Source organism: Talpa occidentalis, unplaced genomic scaffold, assembly GCF_014898055.3.
Source record: "Talpa occidentalis isolate TD23 unplaced genomic scaffold, MPIMG_talOcc4v2.1 talOcc4.10, whole genome shotgun sequence".
Taxonomy (NCBI): Eukaryota; Metazoa; Chordata; class Mammalia; order Eulipotyphla; family Talpidae; genus Talpa; species Talpa occidentalis.
In genome coordinates, this window is record NW_023600993.1 from 27,538,131 (window position 1) to 27,553,957 (window position 15,827).

Consider the following 15,827-nt stretch of genomic DNA (forward strand, 5'->3'; position numbering starts at 1 on the left):
GCACATATACGGCCTGGGCAGATAGCTAGTCGCTGTTCCCTGGACATAACACTGAAAGTCACCCCACTTTTGGGTGCCTGCCTTTGTGTCACAAACCACAATCTCGACCACGGCTCTCATGTCCGGATTTTAGAGGGCATGCCCAGTCTCTGGAACAGCAGCTCTGCGTCCTCATTTGTAGAAAAAGGAAAACAACCTTAAAGTGAGTCTCAGGTGAGCCCTTTCAAGCCACTCAGGTAGATTCTGAGAGGGTTGGCAGCTGTGGTCCATTCGCTGTACTCCCGGCAGCTGGGTAGCAAGTCATTCTTTGGAGAGGGATCTGCGTGGCACAACTCTTGTCTCCCACCCGTGGCGTGCTAACTTGTGTGTGGTATTTCAGGGTTTGCAACCTGGAGTCTGGAGACTTTCAGGCTTGGCTGTTATGGCCTTTCCTATGAAACCTCTAAGCTTTCTCCCTCTGTGGTCTGTTTCTACATCTGTTCTGTGACTGTTCTCTCATGCTTCAGTGGAAGCCCAGAAGCTGGGGTGGGGTTGTGTAAAGCTACCCGATCTCACTGTTTCCGTGCAATTGATCATCCACCTACCAGATTCGGGAGCTCTATAAGCAGCGCCTGGATGAGGCTGAGATGTTGGAAAGACACATCATTGAAGCTCGAGCCAGGGACCTGGCGGAGAGAGAGCGGGTCACACGGCAGATCCAACTAGAGGCCACTGCGTCGTTTGAAATGCCTCCAGGTACGTATGGGTGCCCTGCACCCTGGTGCCCCAAGTGTTACTATATTACTGTATTTGCTTCATTGCCTGCTCTCGGTTCTTTTGGGGAGCAAGTTTCCGACATGATGTCCCATTACCACAAAACACTGCAGTGTGTGTGTGTCTCCAAAACAGGAACACTCCCTTAAAAACCAGCCCTCCAGGAAAGCAGAATTGGCACAACACTAACCTGCATTTTGCCCACTGTCCCACAGCAGCTTTCTCCTTTCTTGTCCAGAATCCTGTCTAGGAAGCGGAAGCCATGATGTGTAATTGTTATGTCTCTTTTTCAGACTCAGTTGTTTGGAATAAGTCCTCAATCTTTTCCTGTCTTTCATGTTCTTGACAATTTTTTCCATCTTTTTTGGTGGCAAAATATGCATAACATAAAATTTACCACCTTAACCACTTAAGTGTAAAGTTCAATGGTTCGATGCATTCATAATGTTGAACAACCATCACTTCCATCCGTCTCCACCAGCATGTCTACCAAATGTTTTCATCACTCAGTAAAACAAAATCTTTACCTAGTAAATAGTAACCCCCTATTCTTTCCTACACCCCCTGGCAACTATCATTCTAATTTCTTCTTGATTTTAATGACTTTAAGTGTCTTGTATAAGTGGACTCATAAAGCATTTTGAGATTGGCTTATTTTACTTAGCTGGATGTCCTCAAGTTTCTCCCATGTTGTAGCATATTGCAGAATTTCCTTTTTAAATGCTGAATAATATTCCATTGTATGTGTATGTATGCTGCATTTTGCTTATCCTTCTGTTGATAGAAATGTGGGTTGCTTCCATGAGTTAGTCATTGTGAATAATGATGTGTGAAAAGGGTACGCAAATTTCTCCCCAAGACCTCACTTTCAATTCTTTGGGGGTATAGACACAGAAATTTAATTTCTGGATTACATGTGCAAAATTGTGATTTATAAAAAGCAGGTATTTGGCCATTCATATGACCAAAATGTATTTCTCATACATATTTGACATTCCATGTTCCTGACCTACAGCTCACAAAGCCCTTTCCGAAGTGATGAGAGTAATAAAAGTGTCTCTTGTTTTGTTAAAAAGGTAACTGTGGGGAAACACCTGAGGACAGGGTTTGGTTGCCAGGGAAACCAACATGCTTTTCTGGGAGGGGGAGGGGCAAGAGGTTGCCATCAATAGTTAAGGCCAGTGATTTAATCAGTCGTGCCTAGGTAATGAGGCCTCTGTAGAAACCCAAAAGGAGAGGCTTTGGCGGCTGGGTTCATGAACACGTGGAGATTTGGTTAGTACAGCACACCTGGGGCGGGCGCGGAGGCGCCGCTCCTTTTCCCCATAGCTTGCCCTATAGATCTGTTCCACCTGGCTGTCCTGAAATGCATCCTTTGTAATAAATTAGTGATCTATGAGTAACTGAATTTCCTGAGTTCTGTGAGCTGCTTTAACAAATTAAAGGAACCCAAGTTGATAAGTGAGAACCATAGGCCCCGCGGGTGGTGTCTCAAGTGGAGGGCAGGCTCCGGAGACGGAGCCCTTGACCTGTGGAACCCGAGGCTGTCTCTGGGTAGGTAGTGTCAGAATTGTGTTCTCAGGTACCTTGCCAGTGTCTGCGGATTACTTGATGTGGAGAATCTTCCATACACTCACACTGGAATGGGTCCCCGAATCTTGTACATTGTGGTAGTTCTACTTTTAATTTTTTCAAAACCTGCCATACTCTTTTCCATAGCAGCTGTACCATTTTTATATTCCTACCAACGATGCAAAAGATGTCAACATCTCTATACCCTTACTGACATTTTTTGATAGTTGTCATCCTAATGGGTTAAGCAGTATCTCATCATTTTGATTCGACTTCCTCCTGACAAATGACATTGAGCCTCTTTTCATATGCTGATTTATTTATCTTCTTTGAAGAAATGTCTGTTCAAGCCCTTTTTGTTTCTAATAGAAAGTACCTTGTGACTTCGGTATTTTGTTTTTTTTCTGGCCATAGTTTATAATATGGCAAATGCTCTTAGCAATTTCTTAGAAGTAGTTTTTTACTTTGTTGTTTTTAAAAAAAAATATTTATTGAAGTAATATTGGCTTATAACATGTCAGTTTCAGGTATACAGCATTAAAATTTGATTTCTGTATAAATTATTGCTTCATGATTGTAGGGGCAGGAGGCACAGGGCAGGTTTTCTATGAGTCCAGCAGATGGGTGAAGGAGGGGAGCCCTCAGTGGCTTTTGCAGGCTTTTATTGGGATTTACCAGGTACATGGCAGGCAGGGGGGCTGGGAGGCTGGCAGCAAGTCTTCACTTTTTCTGGGCTTTCCAGCATTCTCTGGTGGTCTCTCCTCCTTTGCTCTCTGTTCCTTGTGGTTCTCTGCTCTCCTGGCGTCCCTGTGACAACGCCCTTGTAAGGGCAGTATGAGCCCAGGTGAATCCCATCTGCATATGCCCACACCCTACTCCAGGTGCCCGCCATCAGGCATGCATTCAGGACCGCAAGGATCCATCATCTATCCTGATGGCGGGAGGGCAGAAAAGCCTGATACTTTACTTACCCTACAATGCTCACTACCAAAAGTCTAGTTTTTACTCCACCACTGTACAATTAACTCTTTGTAGGGGCAGGAATGGCCACAGTGCAGGTTTTCTGATCCCATGCAGACCGGGTAAAGGAGCAGTCAGAGTCCTCAGTATTTTTTTGCAGGTCTTTTATTGGGACTTAGCGGGTACGTGGCAGGCAGGAGTGCTGGGGGGCTGGGAGGCTGGCAGTCCTCCCAGCCCCCAGCAAATCTTCACTCTCTCTGGGCTCTCTGGTGTTCTCGGCTTCTTTCTCGGCTTCTTTCTCGGCTTCTCTTTCGGCTTCTGCTTTGTCTTCTCCTGGCGTCCCCGTAACGCCGCCCTTAAAAGCCCAGTCTTAGCCCAGGTGTACCCACTCCAGGTGCCCGCCATCAGGCATGCATTCAGGACCACAGGGTTCCCTCATCTATCCTGATGGCAGAAAAGCCTGATATTTTTCCTTACCCTACACTCTATCCATTTCATCCACTCCCCAACCCACTTCCCCTCTGGGAACCTGTTCTCTGTATCTAAGAATTTGCTTTTGTTTGTTTTTATTAACATGTTAGTAGAATTACATGATCTTAGTCTTTATATCAGACTTATTTCACTTAGCATAATACCCTCAACTTCCATGCATGTTGTAGCAAATGGCAAGATTTCTTTTTCACTGCTGAGTAGTATTCCATTGTACATAAATACCAAATCTTTATACATTCATCTGTTGATGGTACTTAGAAGGAGGGAAGTAAGTTTAGATTTACTGTGTTCTTTTTTTTTTTAAGATGCATATAAGAACTGGGGTATAGGCCAGAGGTGGGGGTGGGGTAAGAGGATTCACCAGAGACAGAGTGGGGAACAGAACAGGCAGATTGACCGAAGTACACTGCTGAGAGGAGCAGCGGGCGAGGCAGGGCTAGCTCCTTAAATTCTAAAGTTAGTTTGTTGACCTGCAATCTTTTTTGTTTTTTAATATAAGTGTTTATAAAGTTCCCTCTTAGCACCACTTTCACTGTGTCTCCAGCTTTGGTATACTGTATTTTTATTTTCATTCAAATGTATTTTCTAATTTCCCGTGTGATTTCTTCTTTGATCCATTGGTTATTTAAAAGATGATGCTTAACCTCCGTAATTTCTGGTGAACAGTAATGGTAAGATGTTCCAGGTGCATCTCATGTGTTTATTGCTGCAGACCTAGAATTAACTATTTCTTGAAAATGCCCTGGTTCTTTTTACTCCCCCCAATGACTTTTCTCTGTCCTCCTGCATCCCTGAAAATCGGTATTTCCAGTGCAGTAGACAGAAGTGCAGAGCTTTTAGGGTTGGGAGACTTGACAAATGTGTGTCTTCAAGGGAGAAGTGGAAGAGAGAGTGACGGGGGAAAGTATTGCAATTTTGCAGGGTCCTGCCAGAGGCCAGATGCTGTGTCGGATGCTTGGCAGAGGTTATTCCACTAGATCTTTCCACTTGGCCTGTGAGGTAGATTTTCTCTCCATTTTCTAGGTGCGGGAACTACACCTAGAAGATCAATTAACGTCCCTAATTTCCCACAGCCCTGAGAGCGGAGGGGCCCAGATTTGATCTTGAATGTGTCTGCTGTCAAGACACACCTCATCCTTCTTCTAGGAGGAGCAGGGGCTGTTGACCAGCAGTGTCCCATGGTGTAGGTGACTTCCCTTAGGGTATGGCTCTGAATGTGAGTCAGGCCTGCCACCCCTGAGGTTCAGGTCCTGTTAGTGAACAGTCAGTGTCAACTCCATATCTTTTCCCGCCCTCGCCCCCCCCCCCAGCTTCCCTGCAGCAGATTCATGTAGCTGCCAGGACCCTACCCTCAAATATGGATTTAGGCAGCCATTCTTTTATTTTTATTTATTTATTTTTTTGTGGGACCCTCGCCAGTGGCCGGGGATCGAACTGGCGCTGCAGAGGCTGCGGGCAGCCTTGTAACCCAGTGCTCAACCGCTGTGCCACCAGGGGAGGCCCTAGGCAGCCGTTCTTGGTAGCAGATTCTTAGGAGGTTTTATTGGTGACCTGATATCCTTGGAAGTCAAATACCCACCCTGCCTTTCATAAGATTTTTTTTTTTTTTTTTTTGACTAGAGGTCGGGATGATCGGACAGTTTTTTAAAGATGAAACATGGAGAACATGAAAACAAACACCACTCAGGTGGTTTTTTTTTTTTTTTTTTTTTTTGATGGCCTTCATTTCATTTTGTTCCCAGGACAGTATTAAGCTACAATCAGATATCTTCTGCCCTGGTTTCTCAGCCTTATTCTGGAAAGGTTTCTTTTATTTCAAAAGTAGCAGAAGCAGAGCTCTTCCTACACTTCCATGGACACACTGCTCTGGTCCTTGTCTCTCAGCACCACGCAAGGTGACCCAAGAATGTCTTTTATGACTTAAAGAATTGGTATTGAGGACATTGCCCTGAAACTTCTTACTGGGGACACATAGGTGGCCTTTCTCTGTTTGCAAATACAGATGTCACAAGGTGGAAAACATGTAAATTCCCAAAATAGTGGGAGAAAGATTAAAATTCTGCAGAACATCTTGTGCCTTCATTCCATTTCCTTGCTGATAACTCGCCCACGTTATCTTTTGGGGAATGAATCAGTCAACCCTCTAGAGCCATGCTCAGGAGCGTAGGGTCGGTGTAGGAAGTCGACCTTTCCCAAGTGGAGGAAGATGGTCACTAGACCAGGAATTTCCAAGGATCTGATAAATAAGCGGCCCCCTGCTTCTGCGGGCCCAGCACCCACCTGCCTCTGTGGAGAGGACTGTTGCCAGAATGGTATCAACAGAGAGGATGCATCCTGCCATGTGCTCTTTGCCCTCTCTATGGAAGTTTTATCTTATTTTTTAATATTTCAAATAGGCCCTCACCAGAGTCCTTGGGAACTGGGCTTTGTTGTCTCTGCCTGGCATTGCTGCCACTCCCTGCTGGATGTCTGCATTGCAAGGGAGAGACCAGGGACTGTGTTTTCCAGAATGCACCTGTCCTCCATGGTTCCAGCACGGGAGGCTCATGGTGAGCTTTGGAACAGGAGGTCACTATTCTCAAGAAGCAGTAGTAGGCAGATGATAGAGCAGCTGCAGGATTCACGGGAACTTCTGATCACTTTTCCAGTGCTCCCTGCCTCAGCGCTGCTCGCTGGAGCTGTTGACGATGACTTGCCTGAGCTGCTCCCTCCCAGTCTGCAATCCCCTGCATTCAAACCTTTGGAGTCTGTGGAGTGACTTCTCTTCTCCTCACTGAACCCTGACTATCATAATAACTGGGCCAAACCCCCAGATTTCTAAATTAACAGATATGATGGGAGAAACATGTAGTCTTCCCTTGTCTTATCTATCCCCTTTGTTTCAGGGAGCCTCCTCCAAAGGGTAAGATCATGTTGGTTAATGGAGCAAGCCACAAAGTCTGAAAACTTCCAGAACTTTCCATTCACCCCATATGTTTCTTAATTTTTATCAAGTTATTAATTTACATGGTTTTAAAAAGTCTAAGAGTTCAGAAAAATTTCTCATGAAGTATAAAAGGCCTCCTGTACATGTCATTATGAATTTGTCCAAATCCATAGACTGCACCAAGAGTGAGCCATACCGTAAAGGATTGACTTTGGGTGGTAGCTTGTCAGTGTGAGATCATCAAGGGTAACAAGTGTACCGCCATTGGGGGACACTGATGAGGGTTGATGCTAATGGTATGTGAGGTAGGGGGCAATGGGAAATCTCTGTATTTTCTCAAATTTGCTTCAAATCTAAAATTGCTCTCAAAAATGACGTCTAATTGAAAAAAATTTTCCACCTTCCCTCTCTCAACATCAGTTCATTTTCCAAAGGGGGTCATTTCTAGCTTTAATTCACCTGGATACCTCTAAATAATAGGTCTTTTCTACTATTTCTTGGCTCATCAGCTATAGATATTAATGATTGACTTCCCACTCTGTTAACAGGTTTTCTCTCGCGCGCGTGCTGGTAGATCAGTTGGGGGTTTGCTGACTAGGCTGGTGTTGAGTTGTGGCTCCAGCTGACCTTGACTCCATGCTGCAGGTTGGGCAACAGTCTGTTCCTTGTGAGTTCATGCTGGAGTCCAGGATGGTCGGAATGCTTCTCAGGCCCATGAGTCTCTCACAGTGATGGCAAAGGCCCAAGAGGGAAAGCTCAGTCACACAAGCACATTTCAAGCCCCTGCAGTTTCTCAATGGTCAAAGTCCATCACATGGCCAAAGTCAAGGGTAAAGAAGTGCACCCTCATTCTCTTAGCAGGAGCTTCTAGTCACATGGTAAAGAGTAAGGGAATGATAAGGTAAAGAATTGGGGCCATTTGTTCAGCCGGCCATGCTTCTCTTAATTGTTTTGTTACATACCTCTCTGTGTCAATAACAATGTTTTACCTCAAATAATCTCACAACACAGCCTTGTCCAAGGGGAGGCTTCTTTGAAATGACAAGTAAACATTTGCTAATAAGTTACTTAAATCTCAATTACCAGCGTTTTGAGAAAGAATTTTGTTAGATGGTTTAGGCTCAGAGGATGAAAGAAAGTGTGGGTGCAGGTGCTTCAGCATCAGCCTGGTTGGAAACGCTTGTCCTCATTCCCTTTTGCGTAGTGAAATCTATCTTCAGATGGTGTGTGGACAATGAGTTGCTACAGAAGCATCACTTGATCTGCCCAGATGATTACTACAGTGACCCAGCACCCTTCTGCTCGGCACCAAAAGGTATTGCTTCCATGTTCTTTGTGAGTCTCGTAACATTCCAGGGAAGTTCTGTAGTAGCAGAACCACTTCAACCCCCTTTGCTGCCTCTCCCTGGGTCATACATTTCTTTTTCCCTTCATTCTGATAGTGACTGTTGGGAGGGTCAACTCTGAGCGTACCACTTCCTCACTAGCTCCCTACCACCTGCAGGCCAAAAGTTTCCACGACTCAACATTGTCAGTTGCCCAAGATCAAGAGGTATGAAAATGTTTCAAGAAGGAGTTGAATGACCAAGAGAGGGAGGGTCTGCAGACCTAGATCAGCAAGAGAACTAGTTCCTAATGGTGTCAGAACATGGCCCTAGGGGCCTTCCCATCCCCTGTGCAGGGAAAGAGGGCTTTCTGCCCTTCAGGTACAGAGGGGATGCTCAATCAGGAGGTAAAGAAAGACGTATGTTCTGTGCTCTGGCCAGTTTTCTGTCATATGGGAGGCAAGATTAGAGAAAGAGTGGGATGGGAGTCGTGTTGGGGCTTAAATAAGGAGGGAGATCTTTGGAAGTGTCTCTGTGCATCTTGTCACCCAAATCAGTATGGACTTGCAATGCCAGGCTCAGAAGACAAGCTCTCCAGCAACCCCAATGGTGGTGACTCTTGGAAGATCTCTGGGTATTGGAACTGAGAGGCATTTGGGGTGGGAGGATTGGGGTCCAGAGAATTGAGGGTGCTGATTGGGAAAGATTTCCACTGACAACCTGAGCCACAAAGAAAAGGCCAGAAAGTGGTAGCAGAAGCAAGTACCCTGGGATACTAGTCATTTACCACTGGCTGTTCTTAAGGTTGGAATTGCACGATCTTATGCAGATCAGTAAGACTGGAGGTAACATGCACTGATGGCACACCCGCCATTGTGCTAAGAAATGTGTGGTGGTTCCTGTATCATTGCATCCCTAGCAATGAATGTTCTCATTTCACCTTTTGGGAATGATGATGTAGGTGTAAAAAGCTACATCTTTGATTCCTGTGTGTGCATTTTAAAAAGTGCATCCAGGGCCTCCCCGGTGGCGCAGCGGTTGAGCGCTGGGTTGCGAAGCTGCGCGCGGCCTCTGCGGCGCCGGTTCGATCCCCGGCTGCTCCCCGGCCACCAGAGGAGGGTCCCACATGGCGCGCAGACCTCTCCTGCCGCCCGCTGCTCCCCTCAGCAGTGTACTTTGGTCCTTCTGCCTGCTCTGCTCCCCGCTCTGGCTCTGGTGAATTCTCTCGCCCTCCCGCGCTTCTGACTGTACCCAGTGCATGTATAAACAAAACAAACAAACAAACCAGCAAACAAATAAATAAAGCATGCCTCTATAAAAAAAAAAAAAAAAAAAAAAAAAGAAGCTAAAAAAAAGTGCATCCAGGGGGCCTCCCTAGTGGTGCAGGGGTTGGGGCCACTGTGCTGTCAAGCTGTCGCCAGCCACTGCAACATGGGTTTGCTCCCCAGCCGGAGGGCTAACCCACATGGTGCAGCAGACCTGTCTCTCCTGCTGCTCCCCTCAGCAGTGTATTTCGGTAGATCTGCCTGTTCTGCTCCCCACTCTGTCTTTGGTGGGTCCTCGCACCCCCTGTGTCTCTGGCCTACATCCCAGTTCTTATATGCATAAATGAATCTTTAAAAAAAAAGTTATTTTAAAGTGCATTCACTTGGGCCATGTGCACATACATGCTTGTGTGTGTGACAACGATCTCATGTTTTTTTTTTACCATGTTCAACAACTGAGCAAACATTTTAACACTTGAGCTTTAAGTGTCCAGTGCACAGAATAAGTCCAGAAGTAATTTATATGCCAATGAGCTATTACATCCGATGCAGTGAATGTAAAATGTCAGAAAAAAATTATAAGCTAGGTGTGGCTCTGGTGGTTTTCTTTAGTCCTCTCAGGAACGTTCGTTCACCTCCCCGCTGTGGTGTGGCCACTCATTTTGTCTCTGGTACTGCAGGCAACTTTGACCCGAGATGTAAAAAAATGACATTTAGTTGTGAGATGCATGCCGTCCCAAAGCAAGAGCTGACCAAGAAGGCTGGACCTTCTTGCAAGAAGCTGCTCCCTAAGTTAGAAGAGTCAGACTACACTCTGGACAGCCTGACGTGGGACTTGCCTTCAAAGGTCAAAGTCAGTACCAAGGAAACTGTCAAGGTGAGCGTTGAGGCCTGTGCTCAGCGGTGTATGTGGATATTGAGTGAGGGAGGTGGTGAGGGGCAGGAGTTCAAGTGACACAGTAGTTGTGATGACTCCACGGCAGAAGAGAGCGTTTGCGTGGCCAGCTGTGCGTCGTGCTGTTGGCCAAGGTGTCAGCACACGTGGTCCCTCCATCTGTCACCAACTCTGGACTTTTTTTTATTTTTAAAGATCTTACCTGTCTGTTTAGCGCTTTTGGTGCTTCACATAACTTTTTTTATTTCCAAAAAGGCAGGTCCACCAAAGAATAAAAACTGGATGAATCACTTACGTATGCCCCAGAGAGAGCTGGAGCGACTTCTGCTTGCCAGAATGGAGAGTCGGAACCACTTCCTGAAAAACCCTCGTTTTTTCCCTCCTAACACTCAGAATGGGGGCAAGTCTCTTCTCTTTCCTCCAAAGCTGCCAGCACTGAGGGGAACATGCCAGAATGTGGACCGGGGCCAGAGGTGTGTTTTCCCCTGACTCGTATTCTTGGAAAATCTGACCCTTAGAGTAAAGCCCAGAGGGTCCTGGGTAGGCTCTAGCATATGGAAGATTCTAGACTTTTGGGGTGGGGGCAGGGTGACAGTATCAGAGCAGGGTAGGGCTTCAGGGACCCCCATAGTCCTGTAGGCATCCCCCAGAGTCCTGGGCTTGTGCTTTCCTGCCCTGTTAGGGTCTTGAGGAGTGGGGTTGGCCCATGGTTTACAAATCCAAACACTCTGGGTGAAATGGAAGGAATCTCTTTGGCCAAGTGTCCCTTCCCTTGGATTCATATGCCTTGGATAATACAAATGTCAAAAATGTGCTTGCAAATAATTAATTGTGATTTTGCCTTAGGTGTGTGCCTTTGGCAATATTTCAGGGATTGTCCTTAAGAAGGGTTTGAGGGCCTCCCCTGGTGGCGCAGCTGTTGAGTGCTGGGCTGCGAAGCTGCCCGCAGAGTCTGCAGCACCGGTTCGATCCCCGGCCACTGGGCGAGGGTCCCACATGGCGCGCAGACCTCTCCTGCCTCCTGCTGCTCCCCTCAGCAGTGTATTTCTTCAGTCTGCCTGTTCTGTTCCCTGCTTTGGCTCTGGTGAATTCTCACACCCTCCCGTGCTTCTGACTGTACCCAGTGCTTGTATAAATAAAAAAATCTTCAAAAAAAAAAAAAAGATTTCTTTAAAAAAAAAAAAGAAGGGTTTGAGCTGCTTCAGACATGCATAATTTTAATAGCCTTTAAGCCGTTAACATTTATTATTCAACAAATTCTCTTTTTATTGACAGAAATTAGAAGACTGATATTTGCAAAGAGAAGCAGCACCTGCATTAAAAATTCCCTTAGCATGTCAGTGTTTAAACTTAAAGTTTTTCCTATGTATGTAGAAAATGAAATATGTAACTACATATATCTTCACCAAGATTTGATCATACTGTAAAATTATTTTGTAGTCTGCTTTAACAGACTACAAAACCTAACAAATGGCCTGGTGAATCGCTGTATTTATTTTACATGAATCGGTCGCTACATATATTTCATCTCATGGGTGAACTAACAGCCTCTCTCCCCCTCCATCTCCTGCCCACAGCTGCTGCGCTGACACGCCAGTGTTTCTTGCTAAGCCATCAGTTGCATTTTTCACGGATTATGAAATTGGATCAGTGTATAAGGTAGGACTCATTTCTTTATATGTCCCATTGCACTTGCTTTCTTATCGCTTTTAAGTCTTTGTTATTTATCCATTATGTATGGAATTGTAGAACCATACACAAAACTAGGCAGAAACTAATGCCCATCACCCTTTTCATCATTTATTTCCATTCTGTAAATCTGGTTTCTGTCACCCCCAACACACACACACACACACACACATTCATATTCATTCTCTCTCTCTCTCTCTCTCTCATTTAATGTGTCTCTGTGCACATGCAAACACAGGAGTATTTTAAGAAAAAGCCTAGACAGCATGTGACTTTTCAGTTAAACCTTCAGTCAGTATTTTGAAAATAGAAGGACCTGTTAAAAATTATCATACCTAACAATAGTAACCATCATTCCCTAATATCAACTGTTCCCATCCATGTCTGATGTCCCTCCATTGTTAAAAAGATGAAGTCACCCTTGATTTCTTTGAAGCAGAATTCAGACATTGCATTTGGCTAAAATAGCTCATTTCTCCTTTAGTTGATGGTAATTCCTTCTCCGCCCCCTGCTCTTTAAAATCAAATTTAGGAATAAAGTCAGATAAATATGTATAAGACTTTGAGAGAAAATCAGAACATCATTAAAAGAAATTAAAGGAGGGCCTCCCCGGTGGCGCAGCGGTTGAGCGCTGGGTTACGAAGCTGCCCACGGCCTCTGCAGCGCCGGTTCGATCCCCGGCTGCTCCCCGGCCACCAGAGGAGGGACCCGCATGGCGCGCAGACCTCTCCTGCCGCCTGCTGCTCCCCTCAGCAGTGTACTTTGGTCCTTCTGCCTGCTCTGCTCCCCGCTCTGGCTCTGGTGAATTCTCTCACCCTCCCGCGCTTCTGACTGTACCCAGTGCTTGTATAAATAAATAAAATAAATAAAAATAAATCTAAAAAAAAAAAAATAGGGCCTCCCCGGTGGCGCAGCGGTTGAGCGCTGGTTTGCGAAGCTGCCCGCAGCCTCTGCAACGCCAGTTCGATCCCCGGCCACCAGGCAAGGGTCCCACATGGTGCGCAGACCTCTCCTGCCGCCCGCTGCTCCCCTCAGCAGTGTACTTCCTCAGTCTGCCTGTTCTGCTCCCCACTCTGGCTCTGGTGAATTCTCTCACCCTCCCGCACTTCTGACTGTACCCAGTGCTTATACAAATAAATAAAATCTTAAAAAAAATAAATAAAAACATTTTTAGAGTCTTTAAACATTTATGCCCCATGTACCCTTTCTCAGGAAACTCCTAGAACATGCCCCTCCACCCCCACCCCCTATAGAAGAGAGTAAACCCAGGGAGGAGAGAGATGAGGTACGAGGGAAAGGAGAGATCCGGAAGGGAGAGAAGTGAAGGAAATCCCCAGGTTATGGGATTTTCCAGGGACTATTGCTGCAAAGCAAATTTCCCCAAAGCCTAGTAACTTGAAACAACCCTCTCATCAACTTGCAGTTTCTCTGGATCAGCCATTTGGAGGGGGCTCAGTGGGAATGGCTTGTTCCATGGTATTGGAGTCTGTGGCTGCACTCAGTGCTTTGGGGTGATTTGAAAATGGGTGCCTGGAATTATCCGAGGCCCATTTTCGCTCACTTGGTAGCTGATGATGGTTGTCAGTAGGCAGCACCTGTGCTCAGCCTCTCCACACGGCCTGTCCTCGTTGGGTAGTCAGATGTTTTGCATGAACCCCAGAGGAACAGAGCTCCCAGGATCAGAGCTGCTCAGTGAGCTTCCCAGCTGCATCTCTTTGATGATGTCACCCAGTGGTTTGCTTGGAGCAGTGGAGAAAGTCACCACTTCCTTAACTTGTTACAGGTTACAAGTGAGTCACTTAGGTTGGCCCACATTTAAGAGGAAGATACACAGACCTGACCTCTCCAGGGGAGGGGTAGCAGAGGACTTGTGGACATATTCGATGGCGAGGGTTATCCTGGACGAGACCAGTGGGAGTGGCAGGCACCCAGTCCAGATCGGGAGAGGCAAGAAGGCTCTAGCAGAGGTTTATGTATGGGGGTAGCACTGATGAGTCCCTAGTATGACTGCACTCCTTGGGAAGAGATTGCAGAGTAGTGGGGAGGGAGGTTGAATTATTGATAGGTGCATAGCAAATAAGATATCTGATTATTAACTCCCAGAAAATAAAAAATTAAGGGGTAATTTCATGTTCAGCTTAGATAGCATTTACATAGTAACAATAATGTAAACACTAATTACTGATCTAACTAGTAGTGGGATATAATTTATAGTGGGAATATGAGGGACAGAAAGGATGTCATATGGTGATTGGATATTGGAGACAAAACAAGAATATATATATTATTCATCCATAATTAATGCCTAAAAGTGAACGCCCCTCCCCCCCAAAAATGTAACACGCTGTTTGGAGACATGGAAATAAATTCCACACTCATAAACTAAAGGAATAAAAAGTGTTTGCCTTTGGGCAGTGGAGGATGGTAGGAGTGTGGTATAGGACAAGATTTCTATATGTCAAACCTTATAGAACTCTTTGACTCTTTAAACTATGGGGCTATCCAACTGACAAAAATAACTAAAAAATTTTCTATAAAAAGAAATACCTTGGTGGTGCAAGGGGTTAAGTCTTAGCCCTATGAAGCTATCAACAGCCACTGTTGATAGCCACTGTTGATCCCCAGCCAGGGAGCTACCCATATGGCACAGCAGACCTCTCTTGTTTCACCTGCTGCTCCCCCCAGCAGTATATTTCAGTCACTCTGTCTGTGCTGCTCCCCACTCTGTCTCTGGTGAATCCTCTCAGTCCCCCCACCTCTGGCCCACACCCCAGTTTTTTTTAAATATTTATGCATACAGAAGCTGGTCAGAGATGCAGGGGGTGAAGGATCCACCAGAGACAGAGTGGGGAACAGAACAGGCAGACTGACTGAAAGACACTGCTGAGGGGAGCAGCGGGAGAGATGGGAGAGCTCTGCTGCGCTATGTGGGTTGCTCCCTGGCTGGCCAGGGATCGAACTCGTGCTGCAGAGGCTGCGGATTACTTCATAGTGCGGTGCTCAGCCCCTTGGACAACCAGGGAGACCCCTACACCCCAGTTCTTATATGCATAAATAAATCTTTTTAAAAAAACCATCCTGGTTATTTTACATATATATCACTTAACATTCAAGCTAATTCCTATTATATATAAACTTTCAGAGACTAGAAAATGAAGGACTGTAGCCTCATTATTAGGTGCCATGGCTTCTGTGGTCCAAATGTTTGTGGCCCTCTCCCCAAATTCTTATATTGGAATCCTAACCCTTATGGGTGATGGTATTAGAGGAAGGGCTTTTGGGGTCATAGGTCATGAGGGTGGAGCCTCCATGAATGTGATTAGTGCCCTTTATAAAGAAACTCCAGGGAGTTCCCCAGCCCTTCTGCCACTGCAGGAAGGTGTTGACTATGAACCAGAAAAAGGTACCGAACTGGAACATGACCCTGCTAGAACCTTGATCTTGGGCTTTCCAGACTCCCGAACTGTGAGAAATAAACTGTTGTTACCCAGTTTGTGGTATTTTCTATACCACACCAAAGCTGTGGGTAGGAATAGAGACCCGTGTTTTGTATGTCAGCAGGTTTATATATTTCATGTCCTATTGTGCTTTTTCTCTTGTTTTCATTTAGTGTTTTGGTAAATTGAAGAGTTTTTTTAAGCACAGGTACAGAAATATTAGGTGAAAACAGCAAATCCAATCAAGGAAAAAGAAACACACACACACACGCACGCACGCACGCACGCATGCACACAAGCACACCCCAGTAGCCAATTAGGTATAACCCAGGAATGCAAGGAATGTCTTTGCAGCAGGCTTTGAGCTGTTAGTTCACTGCCTTGAACCTGCTATTTTTTTCCTACAAGTCTCCCAGTGCTGTTAAGGAAAGTCAACCCACTCTATAATCCTTGTAATTATTGCTGCCCCTGCCTTTGCAACCCCATGTTTCAATGCCTGACCTCCATCTACG

At 45.7% G+C, this 15,827-nt stretch overlaps 1 protein-coding gene across 1 annotated transcript in view; it reads left to right on the forward strand.

Annotated features, from left to right (window-relative positions):
• DLEC1 (DLEC1 cilia and flagella associated protein) overlaps positions 1–15,827 on the forward strand; it is a 45,934-nt gene that overhangs the window by 689 nt on the left and 29,418 nt on the right. The window contains exons 2-6 of the mRNA XM_037501558.1: positions 588–735; positions 7,908–8,018; positions 9,974–10,170; positions 10,444–10,661; positions 11,766–11,847. Coding sequence (XP_037357455.1) covers positions 588–735; positions 7,908–8,018; positions 9,974–10,170; positions 10,444–10,661; positions 11,766–11,847 — 756 coding nt within the window. The remainder of the gene's footprint in view (positions 1–587; positions 736–7,907; positions 8,019–9,973; positions 10,171–10,443; positions 10,662–11,765; positions 11,848–15,827) is intronic.